We start from the raw sequence: 18186 nt of genomic DNA on the forward strand, positions 1-18186 counted from the left end.
TAGGTGTATGTCAACGAGTAACCAACAACATGGTGGTTCATTTTTACCCCATCCTCAACGGGGCGAACATCGATATCCGCGCCTAAGTTACAGTCTTTCCTGACTACGGGAATGGTAGCATTATCGATATAAGATTCAAAGTTCTCCACCGAATCCAGGTGGTGAGAAATTTTGCAGTCATTCGCATATTTGAATCCCGATGGAAGGACATCAGCAGCGAGAAACTCCAATTCCTCGTCAGTGTCAATGGCCCCCGTTGGCAACAGTGGTGGAGAATGTGGAGGAGATGAAGACTGGTCTTCACATTGGGTTAGCAATGGAAGGGAAGCCATGACCGTGACGAAGTTACAAAGATGAGCAATGAGAAATCACGTCCAAAACTCAGGTAACAAGATGAACTTGATTATGGAAGAGCAAGGTTTAGGGTTAAAGAATGAAGCTGCACATGGGCTTTATATAAAGGAAAGTCCAAAGGGTCTTGTAGTGAATCAAGGACTCTGACAGGGGGTGGCTTTTCAAGAAAGATTTGGCGGCTGAATAATAATGAAGCGACATTGGGCAGAGTGCGAAGGGTTGACTGGAAGGTCTTGTCCTAGGTAAGTAGGTACAGCCCGCTCAGCTTTATTTGGGTCAATTTCCCGCAGTCAAATTTTGTCCTCGGGAAATAGGGGGACTATCTGTATACGGGTAGAACCGAGGACATGGATATCTTCGGTTCCCCGATATGAACACTACAAAAATCATGCTCGGTTAGGACGAGACCGACCTAATCAGTGCTCGGGCTCCGAGATCGAGTTGGAACGAGACATTGGTTATGAAGAGGCGGTTAATCACCATGATGAGAAGGCCGAAGTATCGGCCATCAACCGGATATTTCGGCACCAATCACGCCAAACAGTTGTCACCAGATTCTATTCCTTACTTAGAATTGTATTAGGGTTAGGACTCCTCTACTATATAAAGAGGAGCCCTCCCTTTTTATTGGATACATTTTGAGAGAGCAGAGAGAACCACACTTTTTGTATCAAGCAAGCAATAAAAATCATCCTATGTCTGTTCATCTCATCAATCCTCATTTTACTGTGCAAAGTTTGTCATTAGATTCCCAAGCACCGACCCCGACCTCCGGTGCCCGAGGTCAATCGGTGTCCATCATAGTTGATCTATCTCTTTACTTTATTTTGTTGTCTGCTATAAAATCTATCATTGTATTAAACTAAACCACGTATCCTTAGTTCCTCGTATAAGTTAAAGTCATCATGATGTCTGAGATCGTTTAGTATGGTTGCGGTCCTGGACCCACAAATCAAAGCGGGTATGGTATTTAGGACGTTTTTGAAATACAACCACTAGTTACATCCAGAACCACCATAGAGCCGTCAACCAAGGAATAAAACACAATTTCCATTGGCTTCTTAGCATCTTAAGCAATTTGATTAAGAACATTATAGCGAACAATATCTGTGTAACTGACATCCTCAATGAGCTTATAAATTAGTCATGAATGATTCATGTTATGCTTGAGGAAATGTTTAAAAATGATTGCCCTGGCTCCATCTATGTGGGTATCCACCAATCCTGCAGATGTAGTCACCAATAACGGCCCACCCTCCTTGATACCCATATTGTTTTCTATAGATCATTGCAACAGGAAAAATCTTTGGAGACCGTTTCTTTTTACCGAATAACTTGCCATCATCCTTTGTCATTGGCAATTCGACGCGATACCACAATTCCTTGTTCCTTCGGGGGCACCGTTGATATAGACAACAGCGATATCCTCAGCCTCTGCTACTGTCATTGTTCTTAAGATCAAGTCTCGGGTTCTGTAAGTCGGCCTTGGGTCAGCATGTCTAAGGTAGGCCAATAGGCCATTCATGTTACGGAGAACAGCATCTTCCCTAATTTGATAACTTCCATCGGATTACAAGGGAATCTAATAAGTGAAATTAATTGGGTCAATTCACAGAGACTTGATTAGATGTATTACTTGATTAGCACCGCTTTGAAGCTTTGGTCAGATTATAACTTATAAGCTTAGGGACCCTTTTGTCCATACAAAATTTTCATACCAAAACAACATTTGTATAAACATTGTACCGATTTTTTGAAAAAGTTGCGAAGATTGAGTTTGAAGTTTGAAAAAGTGGTTTTGACACACCCCTTAGGATGGGGCCTTTTCTCGGATCCTGCTAACGCGGGATGTTTTGTCTGCTACCGTTTGTCTTAAAAGGAACTTGCTTGTCGAGGTTTGCGTCTGTTTACCCTCCCAGCACCCACTGTGGAATTTCACTGGTTATGTTGTTGTTGTTGTTGTTGTTGTTGTACTATTTCTAACATTTATTCAAGTTAAATACATGTTCAAACACAACTATGTTTCAAAATATCATTTTTCAACTTTATTTCAAATACTACTTATTTCAAATCTCACATTTGTATGTCCAAATGCCTATTAAGTGATATGCATACTTCATCGCTGAAGTTCAATATCACTGAATTATGTAAGTCAAATTATAATTACTAATAAAAGAAAAAACATTAACATGCGGAAGGTCTCAAAATAGTAACTCTCATGAGCAAAATGCCAATGTACTCAAATCAAGAAAACTTGAAAGGAAGTGCCAATAAAGTTGAGCAAAAATAACATAGGGCCATTGGGCAGCTGGCATTTCAAAATGAAGGTGGTTAGTTGATGGATCCTATATCTTAAACAGAATCATATTCCTTAAAACATTGGGCAAAACAATGGCAACATTAAAGTATTTCATCTATAAGGAGAATGGCCAGATTGCAACTTCATCAGTCCATAATAGGAGCCATTTTTTCCAAGGGCAAGCAACTGAGAATGTGATCCTTGTTCCACAACCTTCCCATTTTTAATCATGGCTATGGTGTCTGCTTTCTGTATCGTCGATAAGCGATGAGCTACAACTACACTTGTTCTACTGATCATCATCCTCTCCAATGCTTCTTGTACCAAATTCTCAGATATGCTGTCAAGTGCGCTAGTCGCCTCGTCTAGGAGAAGTATAGTTGGATTCTTTAGTATCGCTCGCGCAAGTGCTATTCTTTGCCTTTGCCCTCCTGAAAGCTGGACTCCTCTTTCACCACAATAAGTTTCATAGCCATCCTTCATAGCACTGTATAACAAGATTGCAGCTTTTTAAGCATTTGTTTCATAAATGAAACTGAATGCCATTAGTAGAGGAATGGAGAGATTTAGGGGTCGTTTGGTCCGAAGACAAGTTATGATGGGATTAGTTATGCTAGCATTATTTCTTATAGACTGTTTCGTTTGTTGTTTTAGAAATAGCATGTATTGCATAATTTCTAAATAATACTGAATGGGGTGTATAAGTATAAGAAAAGTACTGGTATTATAAGTGCTATGGTTAGTATGTTCAGGAATAGTACTGAATAGTGTGTAGAAGTAATACTGGTATTAGTTGTACTAGACTTTGCAATCAAACATTGTAGTAAGACTTACACTAGCATTATTCTAACTAATACACCCTACCAAACGACCCCTTAAAATTATCATACCTTATAAATTCATGGGCATTAGCACGAATTGCAGCTTTCTTGATTTCGGATTCTGTAGCTTCTTCTTTCCCATAAATGATATTGTCGCTAATGGATCCCGCAAAAAGGATAGGTTCTTGACTCACTAGAGCAATCTGTGATCTTAAGCTCTTCAAATTGTAGCTTTTGATGTCTTTGTCATCAATTAGAACTTGTCCCTTTATTGGATCATAGAATCTTTCTATCAAACCAATAATGGTGGATTTTCCAGAACCACTTCGCCCAACAAGTGCTACTGTTTTTCCTGCTTCAATTTTCAGATTCACGCCTTGGAAGATTGCTTGATCAGGCCTAGACGGATAATTAAAGCAGACATTCTTCAGCTCTATCTTTCCTTTTAATACCTTTGTGATTTTAAGCCCTTCAGGATTCTCAGGTTCAATTTCAGTCTTCCGATCTAAGATAGCAAAAACCGATGCAACTGCACTGCTACCTCTTGCCAAATCAGAAGTCATACTTCCAGTATCTGCTATATTTTTCCCGGTACTCATCAAAAGGAAGAAAACTTGAAACAGGTGCTTTGAACTGAGTAAGTTTTTGTTCATTAGTCTTCCCCCATACCAATATGTTAAGGCAATGGCAGCTGTGGTTAGAAATTGAGAGCAAAACAAGCCAGCACCAGAAAGTAATGATTGCCGAATATTTTCTTTTCTGGGGCCTTTCTGAGTTTTTGTAAAGAGGTCCAACATTCTATATTGAGAAGAAAAGGCAGTGATAGTCCTGTGATTGATCACTGCTTCACTTGCTAGCTGACTTCCTTCACTCTGTGCGTTTTGGGATCTTTCGGACATTCTTTTCATCAGAACACTTCGCGAATAGAAGCTTGCTATGAGTAAAGGTTGTATAGATATTAGTACAATAGCAACTCTCCATGCGACAATCAATGCAAGTACAAAAGCAACCGAAGCACTGGCGGAAACTTGTATTAGCAATGACATGCGATCACCAACAAGCGATCGAACCATACGGGCTTCAGTGGAGAGCCTCGCACAAACTGCTGCACTCGTGTTCTGGTCTTGATCAAACCAGCCCACTTCAAATGTCAACAAGTTTGAAAGCACCTGTTCTCTGACTCTCTTTGTCAATGTCTCTCCCATTTTAGCAAAGTTGTAATGTTGGAGTAGATTAGCGATGAAACTGGTCAAACCTATGCTCAAAAAGACTATGCTATAAATTTTGATCTCTGACTTTATCTTTGGAATATCATTTGATGTATATGCTGATACAACTGATCCCAAGCAAAATGCATAAAGTGGTTGAAGTACACCAAATGTAATAGCTCCTAAACATCCCAACAGCGCTATCTTCCACTCTGGTGCATTCATTTGGAGCAAACGCCATGTTGAGGGACTTGGATGAGAGAAATTCTCTAAATACTCATTGTCACTATCATCATAAGAACATGTATGAACGGAGGGAGCATAACTTACACTTATTGCTGGGCTAAAAGGAGAGGCAGGGCTATAAGGCGACATAGGCATATTATAAATCCTCCTTGTGTAGCCTCTTGTCTCTTTAGGAAGATACGGACTACATGCCCCTTCACCGTTTGCTGTTGATTGCTGCAATTTGACCATCTTAAAGTAAACTCCACCTTCTTCATCAGTCTTACTCATTAGATCATCATGAGAACCAGATTCAACAATTCTCCCTGACTCAAGGACAACAATCTTGTCAGCCCTGCGTATTGTACTGAGGCGATGGGCAACTATGATCGTTGTCCTTCCTTGTGAAGCTTGGTCTAGGGCCTCTTGAACAATTCTTTCTGATTGTGCATCCAGCGCGCTTGTTGCTTCATCAAGTATAAGAATTTTCGGGTCTTTAATCAATGCCCTTGCTATAGCAATCCTTTGCTTCTGTCCTCCAGACAATTGAAAACCAAATTGTCCAACCTAAAATCCAATTGGAACTTTGTCAAATCCAAGTCGAATAACAAAAAAGAACGTATAACAAGCAAAAGATATTGGCTTACATGAGTATCATATCCATCAGGTAAAGAGGTTACAAAGTCATGTGCATTTGCAGCTTTAGCAGCTTCGACAACCATTTCCATTGAAGCTCCTTCTTTTCCGAAGAGTATATTTTCCTTGATGGATGTAGCAAATAGAACAGGCTCCTGATTTACAAGCCCCATCTGAGATCTGAACCATTTAAGCTGCAGTTTCTTTATTTTACGTCCATCAAGCAAAATATCTCCGTTGATTGGATCGTAAAATCTTTCTAGCAAGGAAATGACAGTGGACTTTCCAGAACCACTACCTCCCACAATTGCTACTGTCCTTCCAGCTTTCACTTTAAGACTAAAATCTTGGAGAACCTGGATATCTGGTCTTGACGGATAGCTGAAAGTTACCTCATTAAAGTCGATATCTCCTCTTACATACGCTAGAACTTTCCCTTTCCCATCTTCAGAATCTATTTGAGGAACACGATCAATTAGTTCGAAAATTCTTGCAGCAGCAATTGTTGCCTCAGTGATGAATGAGATATTAGGAAGTGCACTCATACAAGACCTACAATCACAAACCAGGCCTTGGCAATATCAAAATTTGCTTCAATCATTGTCATATCTTGTTTCCACTTTTCTCATTTCAATTAGACACAAACAAACTAAATAAAGATTTTTGTTCTTTCTTTGTTCAAATAACATGAGTGAATTAATGTAATATTCACGTGAACTTTATCCACTGTAACAGCAAAGTCACAAACCTATTTTTTTGCCACATTAAAGCGAAACAAACTTTAACAGCTATAACCAGAGGCGGATCTAGGATTTGAAGGTAGCAGGTGCCATAATTTTCTTCAATGTACATCTTGTTAGAAACGTGTATTTGGGTCGGGTCCATCTTTTTTGAGTTTATTCGGGTCAACTTAATAGGCCTTTTTTTTATTTGCCAATATGAAAATTATATCTCAAAAATCAAGAAACGAACATAATTAGTATCTTAAACAAGGAATCACACCCATTAAGTAAAATCAACATTTTTACCAAGGAACTTACATCTTTTATGTATATTAAAAAATGAACTTGCACAAGTAAAATAACATCTTCAATAAGGGAATTACACCAATCAAAATAAGAAAAATAATAGAAAAACTCTTCAATAGGTAAATTACACCCCATAAGTAAATGTAGAATTAGATAACTACAAGTTCTCAAAAATAAATCATAAATTTCATGTTTTTTCTAAGCAATACTTAGGAAATTTTCATCACAATTTAAGTAGTAAAGTGATTTAAATTGAATTTTACAATTATAGAAAAACACGATTTTTTATAATACACTCCCTCCGTCCATTTTTATTTATCCACTATACTAAAATAGATGTCTACTTTTACATGTAAGTTGTATAGTTTGAAAACCCAAGACATAATTTACACCTATTTTACCCTTATTATTAAGTACTCAAATTCATTTCTCATTTTATTTATTGCTTATTAAGAGTGTCCCAAGTCAAATATAGACAAGTAAACATGGACGGAGGGAGTAATCAACAAAAGAATGTATAAAAAGATTGACTTTTGATCTCAATTCAAAATTCTCATTGAGACCCAAGTTTTTTGATATAAATACTCACAGATTTGAGATTAAGAGAAATGCTTAATTTAAGGGATTTTAAAGTTTCTATTTTGTATGTTCTCCCTAGAGATCATAGATAAAATAATAGAATAGAAGAAAGACAATATAAATACAGTAATAAAAAGATAAATAGAAAATTGAGAGAGCCGAAAAGGGAAGTGACTGGTACAAATGAACTAAAAAGCACAAAGAGAAACAGAAGTCAAAAAATGTTCAAGATAGATTCAAACTTGTGTCTACCAGCCATGGCACCATTGTTTAATTTGCGACTGGGGGTGACAGTATCAAATATTTAATCTAATTTAAGCAAATTGCAACATAAGTATATAAAAAATTGATCAATCTAGGGAGTGCCATGCCACCTCCATCCTAAAGGGTGGATCCGCCCCAGGCTATAACAGTAAAGTTAGTAAACTTAGCGCACTACAATACTAAAGTCAGAATAATGTTTCTTATCCCGTTTAAGTAACTGAACTTTATCTACTGTAATAGTATAGTCATTCTACTTTATTCAACAAAACCTACCAATCAAGGTGACTAACCTGTCATAGCAGGCAAAGTTTTGTGACTTTACAGTTATAAAGTCGAGTTAATTTATCATGACAAGAAGTAATTTTATAATTTTGCTATACATAAAATTAAGTCTCAAATAGAGTGAGGAGTGAATAAAATGAGACTTACAGTCCACCAAGAACAACACAAAGAGCTGATATGAAAACACGGCCACCCCTTTCTCCCCTATTAGCAACAAGGACACTCCCTGCCCAAGACTGAAATGCCCATGACACATATATCATTCCCATACTTCCTAACAACAATCCCTTAGTAAGCCCTTGCTTCACACCAAGACGAAAACTTTCCTCAAGAGAATTACTGAATCTTTTTACTGTTTCATTTTCCCCAACATAAGAGTAAACTGTTCGAATCGATGAAATTGCTTGTTCTGCTACACTTCCTGCAACTCCATAGGCATCCTTCATCTTCATTCCCTGGCTCATAAGTAGCTTCCCAAATGCTACACCAGGTATAACAAAACCAAGTGAGAATGGAACTGAAGCCAATGCTAGTCTCCATGAGAGGTAGAAAGCAAGAATTAGGCCAAATATGAATGTTGACAGATGAGCAACACAATTTGGAATCTGCAACAAAGGAGAAAATGCCAGTTAATTTCAAGCATGATCACTCAACTTAACATACACTAAATTCATTTTTGTCACATTTTAGTAACTCAACTTTATAATAAAGTCATAAATGTATTTAATTTTAGTTTTTGTCATTAAAGTAACTGAACCCACTAATAATAGTGAAGTTATTAAAAATTTACCCACTCAATAGTCAATTAAAGTAACAAAACTTACCTACTAATAGTAAAAGCCATAAATTTTACCTACTATAAAAATAAAGTCACCTGGATGGATAGGTTTTTGTCACTATAATGGATACATTTAGTAATTTTACTGTTATAGTGGCTAAAGTTCAATTGCTTAATATGATAAAAAAAAATGTAATTTCATAACTTTACTGTTATAATACATAAAGTTTAATTAGTGATTTTAGAGTTATAGCATGTAATAAAGTTAAGTTATTCTAATGTAATAGTCATTTAGTGACGAGTACATTACAACAACAAAACATACCCAGTGTAATCACATACGTGGGTCTAGGGAGAGTAGAGTACACGTAGACCTTACCCCTATCTCGTATAGATAGAGAGGCTATTGTCGATAGACTCTCGGCTTAAGTAAAGCATTTCAAAGCAGATTGAAAAAGGGAATACATAAATGAAAGCAGTAACAACAACGAAATAATGTGAAATGTAAACCAATACATAGCTTACAGAAGACAAGACAGAACAGTAAAAACAACAAAATAATGCGATAAGCAAGCACAAGAAGCACAGGTGATTAGTAATGAGTCTGTTATGGAGAATATATTAAAGTCTAGTGATCATACATGAAACTAATTAATCCAAAATACACAAAAAAAAAAACACACATATAATTTTAGAATGATAAATTGAGAAAGAAAGCTGGCAACATATATATATATATATATATATATATATATATATATATATATATATATATATATATATAATTCAAGTGCAAAGACCTTCTCTGCGATAGCATCTTGGATTGAATGAGCATCAGCTGAAATAGCGGTAACAACTTCAAAACTAGTGGAGGAAGCATTTTGGTTGTCAAAGAAACTAACTTCTTGCCTAAGCACTGATTTTAAATACTCAATCCTTATGCGAGATGTTTGTCTCTCTGCACTTCTTGTCCAGCAAATTCCCCCTACAATTTACAGAACTATATACCATCATCATACGCAAATAGGATTAATGACACTGTAAAAGATTTTTAACAATATTAGGTTATGTATCAGGTAACCTGCTTTATTTCTAGGTTAGTAATTCCATTTTAGTGGACGATTATCCATAGGTTAAAATTATATTTTAGGTAATTTGATAATGTAAAAAAATTTACAATATCGGCGTATAAAGTTAAACTCGTGCGCAAGTGCTCGGACTCATTAAAAAATGTGATATACATACCAATGCAGGCGGATATACCAACTCCAATTGCAACGCACAGCAACCTGAGCGAGTACTGTTTCAAGGACAGGCAAGAAATACTGTTTTATTTGTCTTATAATTATGATTTTAGCAAACAAAAGTCTTGACCATTAACTCTGTAAACTAGTCCAGGAAAAAAGCATTTTGAGAGAAATACAGGGTACTAATGAAACTCCAGGGTTGATTAGGTTACGGTTTAGTACTTAATTATGAGGAAGTTATAATATAGGGCGTGTAGTGCAGTGCATAATAGTGTAAGTATTATTATCGGATAGTACATTATTCGTTACATAGATTGTCTAATGTAAGGACATTGTTATCTTTAAATACTCTTATACATGTATTGCTAATTAATACACGATTTTTCATCTCACATGTTATCATGTATGAACTAATACATAATTCTAATCATATAAGTTTTTCCAAAATAAAGTAATACGATGTTTTGTTTTTGGGTATGAAAACTCCACGGAGCTTATATGGAGCTTCTTAATTACCAGAACTAAAATATACTCCATTAGTTGTAGGAATTTATACCAAAATAAAATGCTATGTAAGAAAGAGATCTTAACATTTTTAGCTAGTCGGCTAAAAAAAAAAAAATTCACTTGCCTAGCCATAATAGTTTATACTCGACATCATACTAAATGTATAACGCATCTATAGTAAGTGCATAATCAGTGTGTATCAGTGTGCACCCTGATTATACATTGTATAATGGCTAAAATTTGTACAAACAAAGATTAGTGTAAAGAAATGAATCTTGGATCTAACTCAAGCCGAAAAGCTAGCTCATTTGGGGGTGGAACTCTTTAACAATTAGGATTATTTTTTGTGAGCTATGTTGGACTGTTGTGTAGTGTAAAAATCACTATAAAAATTTCAAAAACTTACAGAGATTAAGTTCTGTTATACTTCAAATTAAACTACCCTAATTGTTGTAATTCCCAAGATTGTATGAACCAAAAAAAAAAAAATGATCAATACCTTGTCAACAATAGCATTAGTGAGAGAAGCATCATCATCATCAGCACCTCCATAATCATCAATAAGGGCACTGAGAATAAACATATTAAGCGGAGTCATGAGCCCATCTCCAATGCATCCTAAAGTACCAAGAAACATCAGCAACTTATCAACACCATCAGCATATCTGAAAAGACCTCCTTTCTTTCCCATTTGGATAAAAATGTATTATTATCACAAGCTATTACAAGCTCCAAATCCCATAAATAAGAATACTTGATGAGCTATACAGAAAGATTTTGATGTCCCTTGAAAAGTTTGCCTTTTCCATGTTGTATTCTCAAATCTAGTCTAGTATTTAATAAGTAACATGCCAGCCGAACGACAAGCCGTACTTCTTGTTTTATTGTTGATATTAACTTCTATACACGTAAAAAAGAATATTATCAGGTTTATCTAAAAATAACTACAAGTAACTGTCAATATAATAGTACTATGAGATATTGGTAATCTGAACAGTAAGATTGATTATCTGTCATAACAAATAAAATTACACTAATGACATAAAAATTCTTTATGCTCACTGTGCAATATATGTTAAATGCTCTACTGTTACGCTTGCCGGCTGCTTCTGTGTCTTCTGATTTGTCACATACTTAAAAATGGTGTTGTTATGAACCTATCAATTCTAATTTCTAAGCGGCATGTCATGAGTTTGATTGATCATTTAAAACCCGTATTTTTGTTATATATGGTTGGGAATATCTGGAGTCCGGAGATATAACTTGTTTTCGTTCTCCATAAGTATCTTCACTATGATTTCAAGGAGTGTTTTTGGATGGGATAAGGCACTAGTTTTCCTTATTTAGTTTTAAAAAAATTCAAAAACTGAAATGGATATTTTAAAAAAATCTGAAAATTTGATTTTTCTAAAACCCTTTTTCTTTTTAAAAAAAAAAAAAACATATCTGAAAACATGGATTTTTTTAAAAATATGGAAAGAATGGATTTTTTTTTTTTTTAAATATCTTAAAAATCTATATTTTCATGATTTCATTTTTTTAGGACAATTTTATTTTTCAAATAAAATCTAGAAAAAGTATTTTTTTTTTCCTTGTCAAAATGTAAAAAAATAATTTTTTATACAAATTTGGAAAAACTAATTATTTTTTTAAAATGTGGAAAACCCATTTTTTTTAAACTAAATCAGGAAAACTAGAATTTTTTCATACATAGAAAAAATAATCAGTTTTCCACATTTTTTTAAAAAGAAAACTATTTTAGAAAAAAAACTCTAAGCTTTAATGATAATTAATTATGTGTAATTAAATGTGAAGTACCCAATTAAAAAATGACATGTATCAGATTTTATGCTTCTCACTCTCCCAAAGAGAGTGAAATACACTCTCCTTGCCACGTCTATGGTTAGGAAGGTAACTATTCCGTTTTAAAAAAGTTTAGGGAGGTAATAGGACCCCTGAAAAGGTAAGTGTGTCCTAACAACTTTGATCAAAGTTCAGGAGTAACAGTGCCTTATCCTTTTTGGATTGACAATTAGGCCAAAATAAAATATTAAAGCCCGTGGATTAAATGAATGGATTATTACAGCTTGAAGACGTCGACTTATAATCTCGAGGCATTTGAATTGTTTGTTGACACAAACAAAGTAGGAATCAAGAAATAACAAATTTCTTAGTAGAAACTATATTTAACTTATATATATACATGCTGACAGCATCGAAATTTTTTGTAATATATATATATTATTTTAATCAATTGTAACAAGCTAAGTTGCTTAATTGCTACATTTGTTAGATTACTATATTAGGACGATCCACTAATATTGTAAGCCATCTTAAAATATGACTACAAAAACTACACATTTAATTTAGTGCACTCGAGTTTAAAAGGCTTAAGCAACTTCACTCTTAGCTAGGTCAACAACTTTACATGTTGATACCTATCAGGGCAAGCATAACACAGATTGCTCTTTCACGTTTTCTTTTTCATTTTCTCTAATATAATGATCATTGTTTCGCTCGAGTCTACCAACCACTTGTATTATTGAGAAACTTAGGAATTATAATGTTGGGATTGTTTTTTATCGAATATTGGTTAGTTGTATTAAAAATGACATATACATACGGTATAAATTAAATTATGTGTTCACTTTTTAAAATAAAATAAAAAGAATTGACTATTATATCTTTTATTCCTTGATTTAGATATTTTAGTATTTTTCTTTGCAAGGTACCATTCCTTGAAATTGGGCGACAGACCTCACAACCTGCAATTTAGCAGCACTTACTTATTTTCGCATTTCTGTTGTGTTCATTAGCCTTAAAATTAAGTGGGACCAATACTGTTTTATTTATAGCCTTAGAAGTAGCTCATATTTTGTAGGGAAAAGGGTCAAATATACCCCTTTACTTTAGTTTATTGGTCAATTTTGCCCTCCGTTAGCCAAAATAGTCAAATATACCCCTCCGTTCTAAGTTGGGGCCAAATATACCCCTACCGTTAGCAAAGTTTCAAAAATACCCTCATTTCTAACATATTCCCATATAAACAAGTCTAGTCATTGTAATTGGGTGACATGGACGCCACATGGCATTTAACTTATTCTATGTGGTGCCTACGTGGCAATTTTTAAAAAAACAATCTAGAAAATTGATTTTTTTAAAACAAAGTGGAAAAAAATGGCTTTTATTAAAAGTAAGAAACTTTTTTGTTTTAATAAAACCCGGTTTTTTAAAATATATTCTCGAAAATTGGATACTTTAGTTAAAAAATCTTGAAAATGATTTTTTTAAAATCAGTTTTTCAGTTTTTTTTTAAATTAATCCAGATTTTAAAAAAAAATTAGGACACTTTAAAAAAAAAAAAAAAACTTTACATTTTTCAGATTTAAAAAAAATACAATATCCAATTTTTGAGAATATATTTTGAAAAAAGGGGTTTTATTAAAACAAAAGGTTTCAAATTTTTAATAAAAGCCATTTTTGCCAGATTTGTTTTAAAAAAATCAATTTTCTAGATTTTTTTTAAAAAAAAGCCACGTAAGCACCACATAGAATAAGCTAAATGCCATGTGACGTCCATGTCACCCAACTAGACTTGCTTATGTGGGAATATGTTAGAAATGATGGGTATTTTTGAAACTTTGCTAACGGTAGGGGTATATTTGGCCCCAACTTGTAACGGGAGAAATATATTTGACTACTTTGACTAACGAAAGATAAAGTTAGCCAATAAACTAAAGTAGAGGTGTCTATTTGACCCTTTTCCCTATTTTGTATGTCCCGTGTTGGCTACTGAACTTTCCATACTGTAAATTGCGAAAATGATGAAAAAGTGATTGTATAATCAAATATTTGCAGTGAATAATAGAAAGCAACGGCGTATTCTGGCGAAAAGTTAGATAGGGTACGATTCAGAGATGATGGGATAAATATAAGTTTGACCTAGCTAACTACCTTCCCTAACCATACGCACGTACTAGACATTACTGACGTGGAGACCGTGAACTCGTGATTGGATAGATTGTGATTCCTTGAATCTTAGAATGTTTTTGTGGTGCACGCTTATCTTTTCTTCGATGTTTCCCGATGGAAGCTCATAGGCAGAAACTAGTCCTCCGGCTTGTTACAATCTTCTCTCCAATTTGCTTTCGGAACTTCGATGGGCAGGAGGATGAATATTAGACGGTGTCCCTATCTTTTCGCCATGTGTCCCATCCTCGCGTCGGATGCATTACTATTACTACTATATACAAGAGAGGATCCAAGTTTTTGTAGTCCTCACATCATTCTTTGAGCAATGAGGATGCTACAAGTGGTGATTGCTTTTTGCTTACATATTTTCATTTTTTCCCAAATTCATTTTCTTATTACCATACCCACTTGGGACTTTGTAATAGGACTAGATTGACACCATATATAGTAAAATTTTGTGGATCTCTTGTCCCTTATTAGATTACTCCTTTTGTTCCTTTTTACTTGTTCCTTATACTAATTTTTTTTTATTTGTCTATTTTAGCAAATTACTGCTATATATATAAGGGAGGATCCAAGTTTTTGTAGTCTTCACATCATTCTTTGAACAATGAGGATGCTACAAAGTGGTGGTTGCATTTTGCTTACATATTTTCATTTTTGCCCTAATTCATTTTCTTATTACCATAACCACTTGGGACTTTGCAACTGGACTAGATTGACACCATATAAAGTAAATTTTGGATATCTTCTTGTCCCTTATTAGATTACTCCTTCCTTCCTTCCTTTTTAATTGTTCCTTATACTAAAAAAAAAAAATTGTTTGTCTATTTTAGCAAATCACAAAAGATTTATTAATTTCTATTTATACTACTCTTATTATTAAGTAACTACATAAGTATGAATCCCTCCGTCTCAAATTATTTGTCGTTTAGAAATTCAAAGCACAATTAATTATTCTTTCCTCAAATTTCGTTGTTAATGGAGATGACACATAAATAGAGTAAACATTTAATGTAGAGAGATTTTACTCAGACATAAAAGGGTAAAGTTGTCACGCCCCGAACCATGGCCTGGGCGTAACATGGCACTCGGTGCCTTGCTGCATGTGACCGAGTGAACCACATGGCTTGTTGAATCAACACGGGGCATGAACTGATGCAGAATGTAATCTAAACATGCATAGCTTGTGTGAACATGGCATCCAATAATCGTAAGTATGAAAATGATAATATATCATGAATGCGGAATTAGTCTGAAGAAAATATAATAAATGCTAAGCCAACACTGGCTATACGACTCTGAACATCTGACGTAACATAACTGACTAGTCTAGTCTATGAAACCTCAGACATGAGTCTGACTGCTAAATTGTTTACCAGGACAAGGCCCTCGGTTTACCTTAACTGTGTAACTGAAATAAATATAAATAAAGATAAAACCCCGAACGAGATGGGGCTCACCAATAACTGATACGTGCAAAGTCCTAACGACTGATTCATTGTCCTGTAAATCTGCATCGTGAAATGCAGGTCCCCAGGCAAATAAAAGGGGATGTTAGTACACTTGAATTGTACTAGTATGTAAAGCAACTGAATTAAATAAGCATGACACATGAAATAATATAACGGAAACTGAAACTGCATCTGTAAGCTGACCATGAACCTGAGTATCATCTTACATGAATTAAATAAGCATGAGTAAAATATTTTAAGTGGGAGAGCCCTAGCATAACCAACATGTAACCACCACGTAAGTACGTGGCATCTGGTCTCTGCCCGACCAGCTAAGTCATCTTGTACCTTGCCAGGGTACAAGACATGAACATGAACATGAATGGATCCAATAACCCACCTAACTGGGCGGAGCGATCCTTATCCTATGCTGGCTTATGTAGTTTCAGGTATTAAACCTTCTCGGTAATCTGTGCAACTCCCAAAACATGAACATGGATATAATTCGCTTAGTAGCCCATATATATAAACATAATTGTAAACATGATTCTTGATTGTAATATAACCTGAAGATAGATATATAGTATAACTTGTATGGAAACATGGAAGCATGTGGAAGTTCATGAAAATAAACATAAAAGTTTATATCTTGCATTTAAGAACCCGTGGAATGCAAAGTATGGGTTTTCATAGATTATGGACAGATTATCAATAACCAAAATGGACTATTAAGAAACAATAATGAACTATTAATACAACATGATATGTCATGGTACATGTACTTGGGGTTATCATGAACATGGTTGGAAACCCTAGTTGTGGTGAGATTTCGTATAATCTTGGAAGAACGTGGCGTGGGGAAGAACAATAATGTTCTCACACAAAAATAGAACCCTACATATCTTAATTGCTCCAAAAATGGTCTAAACTTGAAGAAAAAATCCAAAAGCCTTAATCTTGAATCCCTTAGATGTGTTTTCTTGAAAATCCCAGGTTAGGAACAATGATCTTCTATTTAGAAATCATGGATACATGTTAGAATTCACTTGGAATGGTTGGAAATGGCTTACCTTGGTGTATGATATTGATGGGAGAAGAAAACCTTCGTGCTGAGGTTGGGGAATGTGAAAAATAGAATAAAAGGTTGAAGTCCCGTATTTATACTTTTACTACGTCAGGAGTTATAAGAGCACCAAATACGGTCCGTATATAATTATACGGTCACAAGTACGGTCCGTACTTCAATATACAGTCCGTATAATCTGACCGTATTTCAATTGGCAATTTCCAAAAATTGGATTTTTCCCTCGGGATTTACGGACTGGAATACGGTCCGTATCTTGTTATACAGCTAGAAGTACGGTCCGTATATAAATATACGGTCGGTATAACTAGGCGTAAATCCTGGACTTCACTGAACTGAAACGAATTTTAATCCTAGCACTTCCCGTCTGATTTCCTAAGTCCCGAATCATGAACGTAGCTTAGTTTAAAGGTACGAGGTGTTACAAAAATAGTCAAATACCCCTCCTAATTAATATTTCTTAAGGGCGTGTAAAACAAAAACAAAAAACAACAGATAATTTGAGACGGATGGAGTAGCAGTCAAACTTAAATTTTTAAAGCATAATTAATAAGGGTAATTTAGTATGTTTTACTCCTAACAAATAATTTCTTAAGGAAAGTGTCAAGTAAACAAGAGACAAGTAAAAAGGAATTGACGGAGTACCTTTTGCTCCCTACGTTTCATTTTACTTGGCCCCTTATACAAAAATTAGATTTTCTTTTTTACTTGCTAATTTTAGCAAATTAAGAGAGATTTATTATTTTCTTTCAATATTATCCTTATTATTAACTAACTATATAAAGTAATTGTAGTCAAAATTATAATTTCAAAGCATATTTAATAAGGATAATGTAGTAAAATCTATAGATAATATAAAGCTAGGCATAGAAAAGGTGTGTGATACCTCTCTTTGCCCAATGATCCTATTTATCTTTTTTCTTTTCTTTTTTTTTGGATTTTTCCTCTTATTTTCTCAATTATTTTATTTTAAAAAGTCATCTTCATAACTCACATTTCTTTATCTTAAGAAATTCTACTTAATTAGTATTAATAATGTCCTTAACTCTCAAGCCTAACTCTCAAGCCCATAACCCCAATTATTTAATTCTGCATTAAAATATCCAATGCCATCCGTTTCTTGTTTTGGAGAGAAATAGAATCAAGTTTTTTCTTCATATTTGCATCAATGTGCTTTAAGGTGCGGTGAATTCTAAAAGTTACTCTTTCTGTGCTCTGTATTACTTTGTTGGACTAGGGTTTTTTATATGCTATGTGTAGTCTATTGGTAGATTTTTTAAAATCTTATATTTTTTCTTCTCCTAATCTTACTAGCACTTTTGTTGCAGATGATTATGAAGATTAACACTTTGGGGTAGTTTCCAGAGAATCTTCTATATATTATTAAAAGTCGAGGAAAAAGCCCTCTCCTTAAGCCAAGTGGCATAACCAGAAAATGCCACATGTCA

At 34.6% G+C, this 18186-nt stretch overlaps 1 protein-coding gene across 2 annotated transcripts; it reads right to left on the reverse strand.

Annotated features, from left to right (window-relative positions):
* Positions 1-2563: 2563 nt before the first annotated feature.
* On the reverse strand, positions 2564-11456 carry LOC132067211 (putative multidrug resistance protein). 2 transcript variants are annotated; one of them, XM_059460368.1, is made up of 8 exons: positions 11291-11456; positions 10728-10846; positions 9720-9774; positions 9275-9459; positions 7844-8301; positions 5555-6095; positions 3544-5474; positions 2564-3140 (listed from the first exon to the last, which is right to left on the reverse strand). In XM_059460368.1, exons 2-8 carry the CDS (start codon positions 10824-10826, stop codon positions 2765-2767), a joined length of 3645 nt encoding a protein of 1214 aa, XP_059316351.1. In that variant the 5' UTR covers positions 10827-10846; positions 11291-11456; the 3' UTR covers positions 2564-2764. The 2 variants fall into 2 exon arrangements, with proteins under 2 accessions (XP_059316351.1, XP_059316350.1); XM_059460367.1 differs by having other exon boundaries at positions 10728-11456.
* Positions 11457-18186: the final 6730 nt, after the last annotated feature.

This window comes from Lycium ferocissimum, chromosome 8, assembly GCF_029784015.1.
Source record: "Lycium ferocissimum isolate CSIRO_LF1 chromosome 8, AGI_CSIRO_Lferr_CH_V1, whole genome shotgun sequence".
NCBI lineage: Eukaryota > Viridiplantae > Streptophyta > Magnoliopsida > Solanales > Solanaceae > Lycium > Lycium ferocissimum.

Bases quoted from the DNA above. Each gene is read 5' to 3' on its own strand.
- LOC132067211 (XM_059460367.1), bottom strand. From the start codon at position 10,919: ATGGGAAAGAAAGGAGGTCTTTTCAGATATGCTGATGGTGTTGATAAG. The intron at 6,096-7,843 runs GTAAGTCTCATT...TTGTGATTGTAG, and splicing joins TGTGTTGTTCTTGGTGGACT to GTCTTGTATGAGTGCACTTC. The intron at 3,141-3,543 runs GTATGATAATTT...CTTGTTATACAG, and splicing joins AATGCCCATGAATTTATAAG to TGCTATGAAGGATGGCTATG.